General features: G+C 49.2%; 1 protein-coding gene across 3 annotated transcripts; it reads left to right on the forward strand.

Moving 5' to 3' along the window:
• Positions 1 to 261: 261 nt before the first annotated feature.
• On the forward strand, positions 262 to 19814 carry TIA1 (TIA1 cytotoxic granule associated RNA binding protein). Of its 3 annotated transcripts, none has more exons than XM_083880465.1 (12): positions 262 to 905; positions 6377 to 6473; positions 8358 to 8456; positions 9861 to 9915; positions 11417 to 11504; positions 11827 to 11902; positions 12984 to 13092; positions 13506 to 13601; positions 13689 to 13773; positions 16156 to 16279; positions 17515 to 17654; positions 18537 to 19814. In XM_083880465.1, the coding sequence occupies exons 1-12, from the start codon at positions 649 to 651 to the stop codon at positions 18655 to 18657; spliced, it is 1347 nt and encodes a 448-aa protein (XP_083736591.1). In that variant the 5' UTR covers positions 262 to 648; the 3' UTR covers positions 18658 to 19814. The 3 variants fall into 3 exon arrangements, with proteins under 3 accessions (XP_083736591.1, XP_083736593.1, XP_083736592.1); XM_083880467.1 differs by lacking the exon at positions 262 to 905 and adding an exon at positions 1228 to 1322 and having other exon boundaries at positions 8362 to 8456; XM_083880466.1 differs by lacking the exon at positions 262 to 905 and adding an exon at positions 1229 to 1322.
• Positions 19815 to 19893: the final 79 nt, after the last annotated feature.

Genomic DNA, 19893 nt, shown 5'->3' on the forward strand with positions numbered 1-19893 from the left:
CATTTTTAAATCCTTATTTTTTAATTCCTTTAAGTAATAAATTTTAATTACTTTATTTTAGTCATCTTTATTTTAGTCCCTGTATTTTATAAACTTTATGTCCCCACCCTGGTGCTCCATTCCCAATGCCCACGTATCCCTTTTCACTGCGACTTTCAATTCTTTCATTTTTAATCCTGTAACTTTAAACTCCTTCGTTTTAAACGCCTCTATTTTAATTCCTTTAGCTCCTTTACTTTTAATTCCTTTACCTCCTTTACTTCTAATTCCTTTACTTTACTCCCTTTAGTTTTATTTCCCAGCCTTGCTGCCCCCATTCTTGGTGCCCGCATGTCCCTGACCTGTATATCCCTTTCCACGCCGGTTTTAACCCCTTTTAATTATTTTCTTTTAAATTCCTTAATTTTTTATTTTGTTCTTTTAACTCCTTTATTTTCACACCTTTCTTGTCATTTCCCCGCGCTGGTGCCCCCGTTCCCTGTGCCCGCCAGCACCTTTACACCTCGCTTTTAAGCGCTTTCCCCTCAACCCTTTTATTTTTAAGCCCTTTCATTTCAACCCCTTCATTCCTCGCCCTTTTATTTTCCTAAACGCCTTTATTTTAAATCAATTTTCCCCACTTCTACCGCCGTCCCCTCAGGGCCGCGCATGCGCGGTGGGGCCGCGCGTCCCCGCGCCGTTCCCGCGCTGTCCCCGCGCACGCGCGTTCCCGCCCCCGCCCCCCCGGCCCTCAGCCCGCCCGCCCGCCGCCATCTTGCGAGGAGCCGCCGCGGGACCGTCCGCCGGCGGGGCCGGCGCCGCTCGGGCTGCCCGGGCTGCCCAGGGCTCACGGGGCCGCCCCGGCGGGCGGGAAGAGCCGGGGCGGGCGGCGGCGGCGCCATGGAGGATGAAATGCCCAAGACCCTGTGAGTGGGGAGGGGGCGAGACCGCCTATTGTTCCCGGCTCCGCGGGGAGGGGCGGCCCGGGGTCGCCTCACGGACGGGCCCCTCAGAGCTCCGCCGGGGACCCCCAGCCGCCCGCAGTGCTGCGGGAGCGGCCCCCGCCCGGGCTGAGGGGTGGCCGGCCCCTCCGGCGGCGAGGGCAGCCCGGCTCCCGCGGTTTTCCTGCCCTTTCCCCGTTCCCAGGGCCGGGCACCGCCGGCCTACCCTACGCTCCGGGCGTTACCCTGGGCCTCCAGCTCACACCTGGAGGGACAGGGCTGTGTAGAAGCTGTGTGTCCCAGTACATCCCGACTCACATCAGGAGAGAAGAGGGGTCTGATGGTGTGTCCCCCTTCCCAGCCCGTCCCAGGTCACATCCGGAGGGAAAAGTGGTCTGGAAGGTGTATCCCCACTTCTCCTGGATAGAAGGGGTGTCTGTAAAGTGTGTGCCTCTCTCCCCAGCCCATCGCAGTCACATCTGAGGGAAGGGCAGTGGAAGGTCCCCCATCCCCGGTACATCCACGCTCACACCTGGAGGGAAGGGGTGTGTGCCCCCTCCCCGGTCCATCCCGGCCCATGGCAGGGGATAGAACTGGATGATCCGAGTCCCTCCCACCCCAAACCATTCCGTGCTGAGGATCCTGCCATTCTGCATGGACCGTGGAGGTTTTTGTGAGCAAAAGTGGCTGGATTTTGCCCTGGGGGTGTGGGGGGCAAACAGCTGGAGCCCCACTGCCCTGGCCAGCAGCCCCGACTGGGAGGTGCCCACAAATCCAGTGCTTGTCCCAGTGTTCAAAGCACTCTCTGAACCTGTTGCTTCCCAAGGAGTGAATTACAGAGCCACGTCAGGAGAGGTTTAGGTTGGATTTTAGCAGGTGTTGGTGCTGGGCACACCTGACTCCGTTTCACACAGCTCCTGTGCACACCCGGGCTGTGTTTCCCTCCTTTTCCCAGGCAGGTGTTGTTCCCTTGTTTGGATTGGGGAAATCAGGCTCCAGTCCTCCCATCCCACCTCTAGAAGCCTTGTTCTCCTGTGGCAGCAGGAAAGGCAGGAGGGAGAGAGGGGATCATTCCCAGGTGAGGGAATGTTGTGCCCTTGCACTGCTGCCCCTCCCCAGGGGTTGGGAAACGACTTGGCCGAGTGACCACAGGACAACAACAGCCTGACGTGCCTCAGCCCAGCTGTCCTGAGCACTCTCTGCTGCCCCAGTCCCCGTGTTTTCCCACATTTTGGGAGCTATTCCTGGCCTCTGCAAACACAGAGCTGTTGGTGTGTTTATTTGGGATGATGTTTTCCCCCCAATCCCAAGGGTCGTGCGGGGTCTGGAGGCCTCAGGGTGTCCCAGGTGATGCCTTGGGAAGGCTGAGCTGGAGCAGAGACTGGGCAGAGCTGGAGAATAAAGTAGAGATTTATTGAAAGGCCTTTAGGGGACACCTTGGGCAGGACAAGAGCCTGGCCAGGGCTGCACCCAAGGGGGACCCAAAATGGTCACAAAATGGATGACCGGTCACCAGATCTTACATTTTTATAGGTTTTGGTCCATTTGCACATTGGGGTTTAATTGTCCAGTTCCAGCTCCAGGCTGTGAGGTCCCATCCTTCTTGTCCCTCCCTCCAGCCCCCCTTGTTTGTGCTTTTGGGCTGAGAGTTGTCCTTGGTGTGCAGCAGGAAAAGGGTTTGTTTTGTGTCCCTGCTGTGTGCAGAGCTGAGTGACACTGACTGTGAGCTCAGAGCTGCCCCCCTGGGCACCACAGACACATGAAATACATGAGAGATAAAATTTCAGGCATCACGAGGAACCCACATCCCTGTCCTGGAGCATGTGCTGCTTGCTGGTAGCACAGACAGGGCATCATTGAGGCTGGAAAAGACCTCCAGGATCCCCAAGTGCTGCCTTAAAACACAGCTCAGGACTGAGCCACGTCCAGGGTGGGGTTTCTCTGACTCCCTCCCAGTGACTCTCTGGGGTCACACAGGGAAGTGTCACCAGTTGGGTGTCACAGGTCGGGTTTAGAAGGAGCAAGACAAATGCAGAAATTGCAGCTCAGGTGATCTTTAGGGGATGTTAAATCTATGCTCACCTTGGGGTTCCTGTAGGATTTCTGCTCCAGAAATTCCCCCGGGTGTGGATTTTGGGGCCCCCAAAGCCCTCTGTACCCTGTTTTTTCCTTCCCACACATTCCTGGAAGTAACTCCGTGTTTTTGCCTTTTCCACCTCACCCGTGTTAGTGAGAAGCAGTTGAAGGCAGAAAGTGCAGCTAAAGGTGACCTTTAAATGTTAAATCTTTAAATGTTTAGTGGGTGTTAAATCAGGGCTCACACAGAGATTTCTGTAGGATTTCTGCTCCAGAAATCCCCCCAGGTGTGGATTTTGGGGCTCCCAAGGCCCTCTGCACCCTGTCCTTTCCTTCCTCATCACATTCCAGTTGTTTTTCTGGAACAGCCTGCAGATGCTCTTGGAAATAACTCCTTGTTTTTGCCTTTTCCACCTCACCCTTCAGTGTGAGGGGGCGTGCAGAGCCCTGTGTTCCCTTAGGAGCTGTTTTTCCTCCTGTACATGAATTCCTGGAGAGGCAGCCCCTTCTCCCACGGGCAGTTCCCTTCCTTGAAAGCCACTTTTCAGCAGCAGGTGACAGATCTGCAGAGCAGTTGGGAGGTGACAGGGTCCTGTTGTTTGTGTTTTCCATGGAGGCACGTGGGGTACGTGTCCTAAATTAAATTAATTTGTGGTTTGAAGCACAAGCACTGGCAGCAGTTGGGTTTGGCTTCTCCAGATAAACTTGGGTAACACAGCCCTTCATCTGCAGAGTCATCAACCAACTCGCTGATTGGATTCTCATCCAGTTAGCAGGGAAGAGAGGGGTGGGAGAGGTGCAGGAGGAGCCAGGGCTGAGCTCTCCTGGTGTTGTACCTGGCAGGGTCACCTGGGTGCTGGTTACTGGTGTGAGTGGCCCAGGACAAGGTCCAGGGGTGCTGGATCCTGTCTGTGCAGCACAGACCTGCAGCAAAATTCCATGGAAAATTCAGGGAGAGGGGTCACAGCTCTGGGTGTTCCACACCTGCCTTGGCACACACAGATGTTCCTGCAGTGGATCCTTCAGGAATGCAGAAACTCGTGGGGCTGTTGGGAATCACTTCACTAAAACCTGCTAAAGCCAGTGCTGAGGTGTCTTGGTTTGGGAACATAACCCAAGACAGGAATATCTCAGGATATTCAGGAATATCTCAGGTCTACCTCAGGAAGAATATCGAAGGAATATCTCAGTCAAGAATGTCTCAGGAGGCACCAGTTTATTGGGATGAAATCCCATCAGTGCAGAGGTCAGAGGGGTGGACACCTTGTTTGGGAACCTTCCAGTCAGAAATTAATTAATTTATACCCAGAAGGTCACACAAGGCTCATCACTCTGGTCCTTCCATTGATTTGTTGCCCAAATAATTATAATATTTTTTAAAAAGGGAGTTAAAGAGAGGCCTTGCTAGTTCTGCTCTGGTTGCTGAGGTGGTGATGGGTCAAAGGTTGGACTTGATGATCTTGGAGGTCTTTTCCAACCTTTCTGATCCCACTTTCAGTTGGTCTTGCTGGAGGGAGAATGTCCTGATGTTAATTACCTTAATGAAGTGCTCCAATCTAAAAATCCCTCCTTTTTTTAAGGTTTTAAGGAAACTTGTCAGAAGTGTAGGAATCACTCACTTGAGTGAGACAATGCCTCTAAAGGGTTTTTAAAACCCAATCCTGTCTCCTACCTGAAACAGTTGCCTAAATAATTAACACAGAGCTGCTGTATGAGCCATCCCTGACAAAAGCTCTGTCTCCTTCCCACATGTTTTTATTTTTAAGCTATTAATTATTTATTTTTTTTAAACTATTTTTTAAGTTTTCAGGAAAATTCTCAGAAGTGCAGGAATCACTCAGAGTGTGACAAAGCCTGTAAAGGGTTTTTAAAACCCAGTCCTGCCTAAGACAGTTGTCCAAATGATGAACATAGAGCTCCTGTATGGGCCATTCCTGACAGAAAATTCCCACATTCCCTGTGTAACCAAACCTTGGAGCGCATCCCTCTGGCAGCAGCAGGAGTGTGAGCAGAGCTTGGGTTTGCTCCTGGCTGTTTCCTGCAGCCCCTTTGCCCCTCTGGCAGCAGCTGGGGGGCACCAGGGTGCACCGGGGCAGTTTCTGTGGTGGGATTTGGCCAGGATTTTTAAGGGTTTTTTAACATTTTAAGGAAATTTGTTAGAAGTGCAGGAATTGCTCACTCAGAGCCAGACAATGCCTGTAAAGGTCTGTCTGCTAATTTTAAAACCCAATCCTGCCTATAACAGTTGTCCAAATGATAAACACAGAGCTCCTGTATGAGCCATTCCTGACAAAGCTCTGTCTCCTTCCCACATAACCAAACCTCAGAGCGCATCCCTTCGGCAACACCAGGAGTGTGAGCAGAGCTTGGATTTGCCCCTGGCTGTTTCCTGCAGCCCCTTTGCCCCCCTGGCAGCACTGGGGGGCACCAGGGTGGTTTCAGGGCTGGGATCTGGCCAGGATTCCCGTGGCGGAGGTTGCCCATGGAACGTTCCTCTGTGGGAAGCTGCGGCCGCACCTCGAGGGCTGAGGTTTCTCACTGGGCTTTTTATAAAAATCCCATGACTTGGGCTCAGCAACAACAACAACAGGCACCTGTGGGTCACGGATGGGCTTGGTGGGCAAGGAAGCCAAAATCCCAGGTGGGAGTGGGGATTTGGGATGCGTTTGTGCTTGGGGAGGCTGATCCTTGCCCAAATTGGGAATGTGTGAGCTCCAGCACGTTGGCCCTCAGGTATTCCAGGCACATCTGGTGCTTCCAAAACCTGAGGCCTTTGGAAGGAACAGACCAAATGTTGTGTAAAATGTGGACAAACAGCAGCCTGAGCCTGCTGGGGCAGCTGGGAGGTGGTGCTGGGGCAGGGATGGTAGTGTAGGGATATGGGAATTGGAATTTCTGGACTGGGAAATCATAATAGGGGTATGGGAACTGGAGTCTGGACTGGGAAGCTGGTATGGGATATGGGAATTGGAGTCTGTACTGGGAAACCAGTATGGGATATGGGAACTGCAGTCTGTACTGGGAAGTCAGTTTGAAAGGTCAGGTTCATAGAGTTATGGAATCCTGGAATGGTTTGGGTGGGAAGGGACATTAAACCCACCCAGTGCCACCCCATGCCATGGGCAGGGACACCTCTCACTGTCCCAGGGTGCTCCAAGCCCTGTCCAGCCTGGCCTTGGGCACTGCCAGGGATCCAGGGGCAGATAGAGCTCCTCTGGGAATTCCATCCCACCCTCATTCCATCCCATATCCCATCTCACCCAGCCCTGAGGCAGTGGGAAGCCATTCCCCCTCTCCTATCACATCATCCCTGGTCCCAGAGCGGTTTCCATGTTCCCGTGTGTCCAACATCCGTGTCTGTGCCTGTGTTTGACCCTCAGGTACGTGGGGAACCTCTCCAGGGACGTGACCGAGGCTCTGATCCTCCAGCTGTTCAGCCAGATCGGACCCTGCAAGAACTGCAAGATGATCATGGATGTAAGAGCCTGAATCCTCTGCTTTCCCTCTTCCTCAGAGCTGCTGGCTCCAGGCTGTGCCCGTGGCTCTGGGAATTCCTCTGGAAACAGGGCACAGCCACTTTAAATAAATCTGGAGACACACTCAAATGTTTTTGGCATCGTTTCTGCACGTGCCTGGTGGTGAATTTAAGGATAGATGGACATGGAGAGGGACGATGAGCTCATTAAATCATGGGAGGATTACAAATGAGGTTTTAAAAACTCTTTTTCATAATTTTACCTTTCTAAAGCAGAACTGAAAGCTGTGGGAGCATTGTTAGTCCCTGTAGAGTCAGAAAACCTGTCCACGTGGGGCTGCTGAGAGGGACAATGAACTCATTAAATCATGGGAGGATAGCAAACGAAGTTTTTAAACCTCTTTACCATAATTTTGCCTCTCTAAAGCAGAATTGAAAGCTCTAGGAACTAGTCCCTGTAGAAAACTGCCCCTGTAGAAAGCCTACAGCTGGTCCCTGTAGAAAACCTGTCCACATGGGGCTGCTGAGAGGGACAATGAGTTCACTGAATCATGGGAGGATTGCAAATGAAGTTTTAAAAACGCTTTACCATAATTTTACCTTTCTAAAGTGGAATTGAAATCTCTGGGAGTGTTGTTAGTCCCTGTAGAGTCAGAAAACCTGTCTGTTGAGGTGTCAGCAGTCAGAGCCTGAGCAGAGCAGGCAGAGTCAGGGTTTGTACCCTTAATCCTGGTTTATATCCCTAATCCCAGGTTTGTACCCTGTCATTGTAGGACACGAAATAAAGATGAGAGACTCCAAATATTTCAGAAGGCAAAGAGCACAGAAAAAAGGCTTTATTGTCTAATTCTCACCACCTTTTATAAGGTGTTCCCATCCAGACTGACCATGGTTGGGGAATAGGAACGACACCTCTCTAATGCCATTGGTTAAACCAGAGAAACAGCAAAACACCACCTGGAGAAAGATTGTTCTGGGAAAGGAGAGTTGTTTGCTAAGATTGTTTTGAGAAAAGAGAGTTGTTTGCCAAGATTGTTTTGAGGAGAAGCTTTTTTGAGGAATTTTTCCTTGGGAAAAAATTAACAGCTGCTAGCAGGCTGACATCATTCAGACCCAGAAATATCAGGCCCGCAGTACCCCTAATCCTGGGTTTTTGTCCCTAATCCTGGGTCTGTGTCCCTAGTCCCGGGTATGTGTCCCTAATCCCAGGTTTGTGTCCCTAATGTCGGGTTTGTGTCTCTAACCCTGGGTCTGTGTCTCTAATCCTGGGTTTGCATCCCTAATCCCAGGTTTGTGTCCCTAACCCTGGGTTTCTATCTCTAACCCCGGGCGTCTATCCCTAACCCCGGGTTTCCGTCCCTAACCCCGGGTTTCCGTCCCTAACCCCGGGTTTCCATCCCTAACCCTGGGTTTCCGTCCCTAACCCCGGGTTTCCGTCCCTAACCCCGAGTTTCCATCCCTAACCCTGGGTTTCCATCCCTAACCCCGGGTTTCCATCTCTAACCCCGGGTTTCCGTCCCTAACCCCGGGTTTCCATCCCTAACCCTGGGTTTCCGTCCCTAACCCCGGGTTTCCGTCCCTAACCCCGGGTTTCCATCCCTAACCCTGGGTTTCCATCCCTAACCCCGGGTTTCCATCTCTAACCCTGGGTTTCCGTCCCTAACCCCGGGTTTCCGTCCCTAACCCCGGGTTTCCATCCCTAACCCTGGGTTTCCATCCCTAACCCCGGGTTTCCATCTCTAACCCCGGGTTTCCGTCCCTAACCCCGGGTTTCCATCCCTAACCCTGGGTTTCCATCCCTAACCCCGGGTTTCCATCCCTAACCCCGGGATTCCGTCCCTAACCCCGGGTTTCCATCCCTAACCCCGGGCTGTTCCCTGTCTCAGACAGCTGGCAATGATCCCTACTGCTTTGTGGAGTTCTACGAGCACCGGCACGCGGCCGCGGCCCTGGCGGCCATGAACGGCAGGAAGATAATGGGTAAGGTAAGCTGCTGTGCTCCGGGGTGAGTCTGGGGGGAAAACAGCCTGGGCCAGGGGAAATCCTGCTGGGGGAGGAGGGGATGTGCTGCAGGTGTCAGACTCCTCCTTTGGGGTGGAGATCGTAGACGGACACGACTCAGAAGAGGAGTTCAGACTGTGGGGAGAAGTTCAGGGTGTTGGGAGAAGGAGTTCAGTGTGTTGGGAGAAGGAGTTCAGGGTACTGGAAGAAGTTCAGGGTATTGGGAGAAGTTCAGAGTGTTGGGAGAAGGATTTCGGAGTTTTGGGAGTTCAGTGTTGGGAGAAGTTCAGTGTTGGGAGGAATTCAGGGTGTTGGTAGACGTACAGAATGCTGGGAGGAGTTCACATTTTGGGAGGAGTTCAGAGTGTTGGGAGAAGGAGTTCAGGGTGTTGGGAGGAGTTGAGGGTGATGGGAGAAGTTCAGAGTGTTGGGAGGAATTCAGATTTTGGGAGAAGGAGTTCAGAGTGTTGGGAGAAAGAGTTCAGGGTGTTGGGAGAAGTTCAGGCTGTTGAGAGGAGAAGTTCATAGTGTTGAGAGAAGTTCAGGGTGTTGGGAAGAGGAGTTCAGAGTGTTGGGAGTTCAGGGAGTTGAGAGAAGGAGTTCGGAGTCTTGGGAAGTGAAGTTCAGGGTATTGAGAGAAGTTCAGAATATTGGGAGAAGATCAGGGTGTTGGGAGGAGGAGTTTCAGAGCACTGGGAGGTGTTCAGAGTGTTGGGAGGAGAAGTTTAGAATTTGGGGAGGAACTTGGAGCTGAGGATGTAGAACTGGGAGAAAAGTCACAGAATTCCAGAGTGGTTGAGGTTGGCAGCCCCTCTGGAGCTGATCCTGTGCCCAAGTTCATTCAGGGCAGGGTGCACAGGGTTGTGTCCAGACAGGGGTTTGATGTCTGCTGAGGAGTTATCACAGCCTGTTCCAGGCCTCAAAGGAAAGTTTGCCTTCTTATTTTCCCTCATATTTTCCTTGTTTTTCCCCATATTCAGGTGGAACTTCCCATGTTTCAGTCCATGCCCATTGCCCCTTACCCTGTCACAGGGTGCTACTGATCAGCCTGTCCCCATCCTGTTCACAGTCACCCCTGAGACATTTGGAAGCCATTCCCTGTGTCCTGTCCCTCCATCCCCTGTCCCCAGTCCCTCTCCAGCTCTCCTGGAGCCCCTTTAGGCCTTGGAAGGGGCTCTGAGCTCTCCCTGGATCCTTCTCTTTTCCCCCTAGAGCAGGGGAGCTCTAGCCCTGTTAATTTAATTACAAACCTCCCTAGAAGAATGTCTTCAATTTGAGTTTCAACCCCAGCCTTGCACATGGGGTGCCCTGTAGGGTCAGACTGGAGCACTGGAGCTGTCTGAGCTTTTTGGGATTTGCCAGATCTGATGTGTGATTCCTGTTTGCAGGAGGTCAAAGTGAACTGGGCCACCACCCCCAGCAGCCAGAAGAAAGACACCAGCAGTAAGTGTCACCTGTGCCCCGAGCTGGGCAAGTTCTGGAACAGAAATGCACCACACAGGGCTCTGTGGGAAGGGGTTTGATTGGAACCCTAATTATTTATTGTGATTGTGTTAATTAAACTTCAGGGCAAATCTGATCTTTGCCATCACACAGCGTTCACAAGGTAATTGTGTTAAACATCAAATTGTGGCTCTCCAGTGTGTCCCCTGTTGGGGGTTTTTTGTTTGTTTTCCATTGAATTTTTATAGAAGTACTTCCCTTCCATTTCCCTCTAGCATCAGGAAGGGATTTGGTGCAAATCTGTGGTTGTTGAGAATTAAAACCCCGGGCAGTTGTGAATTAAAACCCAAACCTGGGCAGTTGTGAATTAAAACCCAAACCTGGACAGTTGTGAAATAAAACCCAAACCTGGGCAGTTGTGAATTAAAACCCAAACCTGGGCAGTTGTGAAATAAAACCCAAACCTGGGCAGTTGTGAATTAAAACCCAAACCTGGGCAGTTGTGAATTAAAACCCAAACCTGGGCAGTTGTGAATTAAAACCCAAACCTGGGCAGTTGTGAATTAAAACCCAAACCTGGGCAGCTGTGAATTAAAACCCAAACCTGGGCAGTTGTGAATTAAAACCCAAACCTGGGCAGCTGTGAATTAAAACCCCAAATGCCTCATTCTGTATTTTTGATGCACATTGAGCATCTCCCTCAAGGAGCATCCAGGCTCCTTCCAGAAGAGGTTCCATCACTCCCAGCAATTTCTGTGGAGAAATTCTTGGAATTTCAGGCTGGTGGGGCTAAACCCCATCAAGTGCCTGAGAGAGTTTGGTGCCTGCAGTGGCACGGCTCAGTCTGTGTCACACACTGTTGGACTGAGGGGGAAAACTCATCAAATTCAGGCTGTTTGTGCCTGTTTCTCATCAGGAAGGGATCCCCTTTCCATCCTGAACCTTCAGTCTGAACGTTCAGAACCTCCCCTGTGGCTGCCCCATCGCTGGCAGTGTCCCAGGTCGGGCTGGAGCACCCTGGGATGGTGGCACTGGATGGGTTAAATCCCTTCCCACCCAAACCATTCCAGGATTCCACAGCACAGCCTAGTGCTGGCACAGGGAGAGAGGGATTGTCCTGGACACTGGGCACATGAGGTGTAAATAGTGTCAGATCTGTGTAGTAAATTCTGGCAGGCCTTAAAAGCAGGATTTTAAAAAGCAGAATTTCAAAATCCAAGATACAAACGTGTGTCCTTCAAATCACTGCCTTGTGGCACTGCCAGGCACAGGGTCTGTCAGGAGCAACAGGAATTCTGTTCCACAGCCAACTCTGCTCTTCCTGTAGCATCCAAAATGGGATTTTGTGGTATTTAATAAAGTCTCTTTTTTTGCTTTTTAATAATGTATTTTGAACAAAGTTGGAGTTTTAATAAAAGTTTTTTTAAGATGAGTTTTTTCTCTCTGCTCTGCTCAGAGGGTGTCTTCAGCCACTAAATCCTCCTTTCTCTTTTCCCCAAAGATCATTTCCACGTCTTTGTTGGAGACCTCAGCCCTGAGATCACAACTGAGGACATCAAAGCAGCCTTTGCTCCCTTTGGAAGGATCTCGTAAGTCCTTTTGCAGGTGTCTCTCCTGAGTGGAGGCAGCTCTGTGTGGATGAGTACCTGACACTGTGCAGGGTCCACACTCCTGCTCACACTGCCCCATCCTGTTCTGCTTTCTGGAAAATCCAGATCCTGCACCTGGGCTGTGCATTTCCCTGCCCCAAATCCCTTTTTGGTGCATTTTTGGTGCCGCCCACCCTTATCCAACTTTTTTTTTTGTGGAGTGAATTCTCAATTCCCTCAAAATGAGCCTTTTTGGGGCAGTGGGGCCGCAGCACCTTGTCCTGAGGCCCCACACATTGGTCCCAACCCTTTGTGCTTTTAGGGACGCTCGGGTGGTCAAGGACATGGCCACGGGCAAGTCCAAAGGCTACGGCTTCGTCTCCTTCTTCAATAAATGGGTAAGAGCCCTTGGTTTCCTTCTCAAAAAATGGGTAAAATCCCTTCATTTCCCTCTTAATGAATAGGTAAAATCCATTAATTTCCTCCCTCAAAAAAATGGGTAAAATCCCCTCATTTCCTCCCTCAAAAAATGGGTAAGATCCCTTTATTTCTCTCTTCAATAAATGGCTAGGGTCCCTTTATTTCCATCTTCAAAAAATGGGAAATCTTCCTTTATTTCTTCTCCAATAAGTGGGAAAGATCCCTCATTCAGTAAATGGGTGGGATGCCTTCATTTCCTTCTTTAATAAATGGCAAAGATCTGTGTTTCTTTCTTCAGTAAGTGGATTAGATCCCTTCATTTCCCTCTCCAGTAAATGGGGAGATCCCTTCATTTTCCTCTCCGATAAATAGGAAGATCTCTTCATTTCCTTCTTTAATAAATGGGTAGGATCTTCAGTAAATGGATTAAATCCCTTCATTTCCCTCTCCAATAAACAGTCTGGATTTTCCCCAGCTGATTTTCACTTCAGTTTTCCTGACTGTAACAGTGTTTATAAACATCTCTATCTTTATAAATCCACAGAAATCCCAGAAGGATTTGGGTTGGAAGGGACCTTAAACCCCATCCAGCACCACCCTGCCATGGGCAGGGACCCCTCCCACTGTCCCAGGGTGCTCCAAGCCCTGTCCAGCCTGGCCTGGGATATTCCCAGGGTCACTCAGGAGGGCAGTGGGGTCACTCCTGTGTCCCAAATGAAGGGGTGCCAGTCTGGGACATTCGCCCAGTCACTCAGAAGGACAGCAGGGTCACCCCGTGGCTCTATCCCACAGGAAGGGCTGCCAGCAGGGGGGACATTCCCAGGGGGATCCAGGGTCACTCAGGAGGGCAGCAGGGTCACGCCTGTGTCCCAAATGAAGGGGTGCCAGGCTGGGTCGCTCAGAAGGGCAGCAGGGTCACCCCATGGCTGTGTCCCCAGGAGGGGGTGCCAGCAGTGGGGATATCCCCAGGGGGATCCAGGGTCACCCCATGGCTGTGTCCCCAGGAGGGGGTGGCAGCAGTGGGGTCAGTGGGGTTTTTCTGTGCCTGTCTCCCTGCAGGACGCTGAGAACGCCATCCAGCAGATGGGGGGGCAGTGGCTCGGGGGGCGGCAGATCCGGACCAACTGGGCCACCAGGAAACCTCCGGCTCCCAAGAGCACCTATGAGAGTAGGTGCCCACCCACCCCACCCCTGCCTTGGGCTGGGACACCTTCCCCTGTCCCAGGGTGCTCCAAGCCCCATCCAGCCTGGCCTGGGACACTGCCAGAGATGGAGCAGCCACAGCTCCTCTGAGAATTCCAGCCCAGCCCCTCCCCACCCTCATTCCTGCCCCATATCCCACCCCAGTCTCCCCTTTCCCAGTGGGAAGCCATTCCCTGTGTCGTGTCCCTCCATCCCTTGTCCCCAGTCCCTCTCCAGCTCTCCTGGAGCCCCTTTAACCCCTGGAAGGAGCTCTGAGGTGTCCCTGTAAAGATTTACAGGTTGTTCCCACCATCCTGTTCCAGTCAGGACTAAAATTTCCCCACAATTCCCATCCCCACCCCTTAAAAAAAAAATGAAATCCCCTCCAATCTCTTCCAGCAAACACCAAACAACTGTCCTACGACGAGGTGGTCACTCAGTCCAGCCCCAGCAACTGCACCGTGTACTGCGGGGGAGTCACCTCGGGCCTCACAGGTAACGTGTGACCCCACCCTCTGCCAGCTGTCCCCGTGTCACCCACAGGTGCCTCACGCTGCCCTCTCTCTGTCCTTCCTGCTCCAGAGCAGCTGATGCGCCAGACCTTCTCCCCCTTCGGGCAGATCATGGAGATCCGAGTGTTCCCGGATAAGGGTTACTCCTTCATCAGGTGGGAATGGCCTCAGGGGGGCTGTAAGGGGGGTTTTGTGGTCTCGGGTTTTCTTCAGGGGGGTCCTGGCTCTAATAGCTCTCTCTAAATGGGAGAGATCTCTTCATTTCCTCTTTCAATAAATGGGTGAGTAAGGTCCCTTCATTTCCATCATTAAAAAATGGTAGGATGTTAGATTCCTTCAATAATTGGGAAATATTCCTTTATTTCATTCTCCGCTAAATGGGAAAGATCCCTTCATTCAGTAAATGGGTGGGATCCTTTCATTTTCTTCTTTTATAAATGGGAAAGATCTATGTTTCTTTCTTCAGTAAATGGGTTAGGTCCCTGTCCTCCTCACTCAGGGCACCATTAAAATGTGGGGTTTTAAATTTTGTTTTCTGTTAGAGGCAGAATTAAATGCTCAAGAGATGGATTTCATGTTCAGACTCAAATGTTTATTGATTCTTACCTATGTTACAGTCTCACAAGTTGTGAGTTCTGTCTAACAAAGTGAAAAATGGCTCTGTCTAACTATTTCCAAGGTCTTTTAAGCACAAACTTATGTCCAATTATGAAATGACACCTAAATTATTTTTACTTTTAACCCAATAACACTCATGGCCTGCATTGTGGATTTTTCTATCCAATTACAAAAAAATCCACCCAGACCCATGAAGAAGGTGAAAAAGAGGAATTCAACCTCTGCCCTAAATCCTCCATTTTGCTTTATATATATTCTAAATTTACATATAATGATATAATCTTTAACAATAATATATAATAATATATTTAGTAATGTATATAATAAAATATATTATTAAAATATAATGGAAAATATAATTTTTATATATATATAATATAATTCTAATATATGTAATATAATTCTAAATTTATATATATTCTAAACCCCTAAACTCTGAGTTTTGCACCCTGTGCTATCACACACTTCTATCCAAACCCCACACCCACAATCCCAGGGCTGTCACTCAATTTTGGAAGCCTTTTCCACGGCCTCAGGTCAATGCAGGGTTTGCTGGGGGTCAGAGCCTGTAGGCGCAGAAAATCCGAAATTCTCAATGCCCAGGGTTCCAACAGGGATGTTCCCAGGTTAGAGGGATTTTATTTCCTCTGGTTTGAGAAGGGATATTATGGCTGGAGCAAGTGGGAAAAATCCCAAAAACCACTTGGAACAGGGTCATTTGTCATCCATCAGCACAGAGGAGTCACTGAATCCTCCCAGGTCAGAGAGATTAGAGGGTTTCTGCTCCCTGTGCTCTGAGGAGGGATTGTGGCCATAACAAGTGGGAAAAATCCCAGAAATCACTTGGAACAGGGTTCTTTGTCATTGAGGACTCCAGTCAGCACAGAGAAATCACTGAACCCTCCCAGGTTAGAAAATTTCTGCTCTGAGGAGGGATTATGGTCATTAAAAAAAGTGGGAAAAATCCCTCAAAACACTTGGAACAGGGCCCTTTGTCATATAGGGAAATTCCTTCATTTCCTTCTCCTGTAAATAGGGACATCCCTTCATTTCCATGCAATGAATGGGGGCTTCCATTTTTCCCATTTAGTAAAAAGAATTAGTTAAAAAATTAATAAAAATCGAGAAATGTAATTTTTAAAATCCAATAGTAATTTGAAAATAATAAAGTAAAAATCCAGGAGTAAATTGACTAATCTTTCCCATTTAATAAAAAAATCAGTAAAAAATCAATTAAAAATAGTAAAAGAAACCAATAAATTGACTAATCTTTCCCATTTAGTAAAAAATAAGTAAAAAGTCATTTAAATCATTTTAAAAATAGTAAAAAAATCAATACATTGATGAATCTATTTCATTTTGTGAAAAATCAGTAAAAAAGTCAATTAAAAAATGAAAAAAACTAGGAAAATTCAATATATTCACTAATCTTTCAGATTTAGTGAAAATTAGAAAAGAATCAATTTAAAAATGAAAGAAATTAGGAAAAAATCAATACATTGACTAATCTTTCCCATTTGGCAAAAATTTGTAAGAAATCAATTAAAAATAAAAAAAATAGGAAAAAATCAGTACATTGACTGACCTTAAACATTTAGTAAAAAGTCAGTAAAAAATCAATTCAAAATGAATAAAATTAGAAAAAAATAATACATTGACTAATCTTAAACATTTAGTAAAAAAACCCTTAAAAATCAATTTAAAAATTTTAAATAGTAAAAAAATTAATGACTTGACTAACCTTTCCCATTTAGTAAGAAAATCAATGAAAAAAAATTAAAACCGAAAAAATATTAGTAAGAAATTCAGTAAATCAACTGATCTCCTTACTAAATTCCCCAATTTATTTAGGAAGAATCAGAGCGTGGAGTCATTCCCAAAACATATCCCAACAAATATTCCCAATTTCATCCCGGCAGGTTCAATTCCCACGAGAGCGCTGCCCACGCCATCGTCTCCGTCAACGGCACCACCATCGAGGGCCACGTGGTCAAGTGTTACTGGGGCAAGGAGACTCCAGACATGGTCAGCCCTGTCCAGCAGGTCAGGCACCTCCTGCTGCTGATCGCTAATCACCTGTTAATTGGCTGGGAGTGGGAGTGGGAGTGGGAGTGGGAGGGATGGATGGATGGATGGAGGGATGGATGGATGGATGGATGGATGGATGGATGGATGATGGATGGAGGGATGGATGATGGATGGATGGAGGGATGGATGGATGGATGATGGATGGATGGATGGATGGATGGATGGATGATGGAGGGATGGATGGATGGATGGATGGATGGATGGATGGATGATGGATGGATAGATGGATGGAGGGATGGATGGATGGAGGGAGGGAGGGAGGGATGGATGATGGAGGGATGGATGGATGGAGGGATGGATGGATGGAGGGAGGGAGGGAGGGATGGATGATGGAGGGATGGATGGATGAATGGAGGGATGGATGGATGGAGGGATGGATGGATGGATGGATGGATGGATGGATGGATGGATGGATGGATGATGGATGGATGGAGGGATGGATGGATGGATGGATGGATGATGGAGGGATGGAGGGATGGATGGATGGATGGATGGATGGATGAATGGAGGGAGGGATGGAGGGATGGATGGATGGATGGATGGATGGATGGATGGATGGATGGATGGATGGATGGATGATGGAGGGATGGATGGATGGATGGATGGATGGATGGATGATGGATGGATGGAGGGATGGATGGATGGATGGATGGATGGATGGATGGATGGATGATGGATGGATGGAGGGATGGATGGATGGATGGATGGATGGATGGATGGATGAATGGAGGGAGGGATGGAGGGATGGATGGATGGATGGATGGATGGATGGATGGATGGATGATGGATGGATGGAGGGATGGATGGATGGAGGGAGGGATGGAGGGATGGATGGATGGATGGATGGATGGATGGATGGATGGATGGATGGATGGAGGGATGATGGTTTGATGGGATATTGGGAAAGGATAGATGTGATATTGGATAGAGTCTGATGGGATACTGGAAAGGGTCTGTTGGGGTATTGGGAAGGGTCTGATGGGATACTGGGAAGTGTTTGATGGGATATTGGGAAGGGTTTGGTGGGATACTGGGAACAGTTAGATGGGATATTAGGAAGGGTCTGACAGAATTCCTACCAGAGCTCTACCCTAGGATCCTCCATGGCCGGCTCAGTCCAGCCATATCCTCCCAGGGGGGTGAGAATTCCCGAATTCCCCAATCCCTGAGCGTGCCCCGTGTGTCCCCAGGGCCAGCTGAGTTACCCCCCGGCCTACGGGCAGTGGGGGCAGTGGTACGGCGGGGCCCAGCTGGGCCAGTACGTGCCCAACGGGTGGCAGGTGCCCACCTACGGCGTCTACGGCCAGGCCTGGAACCAGCAGGGCTTCGGGTGAGTCCCCGCGGGGTTAGCCCTGTTTCTATCCCCTTTGGGAAGTGATTTTTGCACCTCAGAGCTGCAGTGGGTTGGGGACATCCTGACCGGGCTTTGGGTGAGTCCTCAGGACTTTTATTCCAAATTTTATCCCCTTTGGGAAGTGATTTTTGCACCTTACAGCTGCAACGGGGTGGGGACACCCCAGCAGGGGTTTGGGTGAATCCTGAGTGGTTTTATCCCGATTTTTATTCCCTTTGGGAAGTAATTTTTGCACCTCAGAGCTGCAGTGGGTTGGGGACATCCCAGCAGGGCTTTGGGTGAGCTCTGAGTGTTTTTATCCCAGATTTTACTCACTTTGAGAAATGATTTTTGCACCTGGGAACTGCACCGAGGTGCAGACATCCCAATGGGAGTTTGAATGAATCCAGTGTGTTTTTGTCCCAGATTTCTCTCTTTTGGGAAGCAGTTTTTGCACCTCAGAGATGCAGCCAGGATGAGGACATCCCAATGGGGGTTTGAGTGAATCCAGAGAGTTTTTATTCCAAACTTGATCCCCTTTGGGAAGTGATTTTTGCTCCTTAGAGATGCACCGAGGTGCATCCCAGAAGGGGTTTGGTGAATCCAGAGCATTTTTATCTCAATTTTCTCCCTTTTGGGAATTGTTTTTTGCACCTCAGAGCCGCAACAGGGTGGGGACATCCCCTGCAGGGGTTTGAGTTCAGAGCACTTTTGTCCCAAATTTTCTCCCTTTTGAGAATCGATTTTTGCACCTCAGAGCCGCAGCAGGGCAAGGCCACCCCAAAGGGCAACAACACCCCCTCAAACCCCCTCAAACCCCTTCCCTAACAAACTAGGCACGATTTCCCAACCCCTAAAGGCCTTTTCTCCCCCCCACAGGCAGAGCCAGTCGTCGGCGCCGTGGATGGGCCCGGGTTACGGCGTGCAGGCGGCGCAGGGGCAGAACGGCGCCGTGGTGCCGCCCCAGCCCGGCTTCCGCGTGGGCTTCGAGACCCCCTGAGCCCCCCCGCACCACCAATCATGGAGAGACCCCCCCCAGCCTTCAGATTTAACAAAAATCCCTCCCTTTTTCACCCCAAAAAGCCCAAATGCTGGATCGCCTCCACCGCCGCCGTCGTCGCCTTTCGGGTTGTTTTTTTTTTTGTCTCCTCGTTGTTTTTTATTATTATTATTTTTTGGATGTGTTTTTTTTGGAAACACAAAAAATTTTGCAGGGACTTCACTGCCTTAGCTGAGAAATCGGGGCAGGAATTGCACAAAGTCATCCTTGGGGGGGGGTTAGTTTTTTTAATTTTTTTTTTTTCTGGGGGTCTTTTTTCCTCTCAGAAAAAGCAGAAACAGCTGGGGAAAAAAACCACCCCAAAAAGAAGCCAAAAGTGTGGGAATCCTGGAGCTGCCTTCAGCCTCACACCCTCTGTTTTTAAAAGGAGCCTCTTGGAGCATCCCTCCAACGGGGGGAGGTTTTTTTTGGAAGATAAATCCTTCGTTTACATCATTTTTTCGTGGATCTCAGTGTGTTTTTCAGGGTCGGGTTTTTTGCCTTAGGCTGGGGAAAAATAAAAACCACAAAAATAATTTTTTTAAGAAAAAGGGACTTGAAAGTGCCCAGCTCTCCCCGCGTGAGCCAAGATTCCCACCCTGGGACAGCAAAATTCCTGTTGCTAAAACGTGACAGATCCCTCCGGGGGTTGGTTGTTTGTTTGTTTTTTTAATTTTTTTACTGATTTCTACAGTTTCCTGTACTGATTCTGTAAAATATTAAGAGCAAATTGAAGAATTTTTGCACAACCGTCGGCCACTTTTGTACGTTTTCCTTATTTAAAGGTAGGACACGGAGTCTTTTGATGTGATTTATGCCTCAGATCTTCCCCTTTTTTTGTCCTTATTTTTTTGTGGATATGAGATATCTCTTGGAATATAAGGTTTTTAATCCGTTGTGTAAAATTCCCTCAGTAGCCCAGGTGTGTTTCACAAGGGAGTGAAGGTGAGAAGAGCTCCCAAACTTGATCTGTCAGAGGCCAAAAAACGCCCTTTTCTATCCTACCTCTCGCCCAGCCTTTAAAAAAAAAACACACAAAAAAACTCACAAAAATGGAAAAAAATACGAAAAACTTTTTTTTAAGAAAAAAAAGGGAAAAATGAAAAAACTGAGCTGTTTGTGTGCTGTGTTTTGTCATGTGGTGGCACAGGTGGTGGTAGTGCGTTGGGTTTGAGAAGGGCGGGTGGAGCTGGTGGG

Source organism: Zosterops lateralis, assembly GCF_965231275.1.
Source record: "Zosterops lateralis genome assembly, chromosome: 30".
Lineage (NCBI taxonomy): Eukaryota > Metazoa > Chordata > Aves > Passeriformes > Zosteropidae > Zosterops > Zosterops lateralis.

Bases quoted from the DNA above. Each gene is read 5' to 3' on its own strand.
- TIA1 (XM_083880465.1), top strand. From the start codon at position 649: ATGCGCGGTGGGGCCGCGCGTCCCCGCGCCGTTCCCGCGCTGTCCCCG. The intron at 906-6,376 runs GTGAGTGGGGAG...TTTGACCCTCAG, and splicing joins GATGAAATGCCCAAGACCCT to GTACGTGGGGAACCTCTCCA. The intron at 6,474-8,357 runs GTAAGAGCCTGA...TCCCTGTCTCAG, and splicing joins ACTGCAAGATGATCATGGAT to ACAGCTGGCAATGATCCCTA.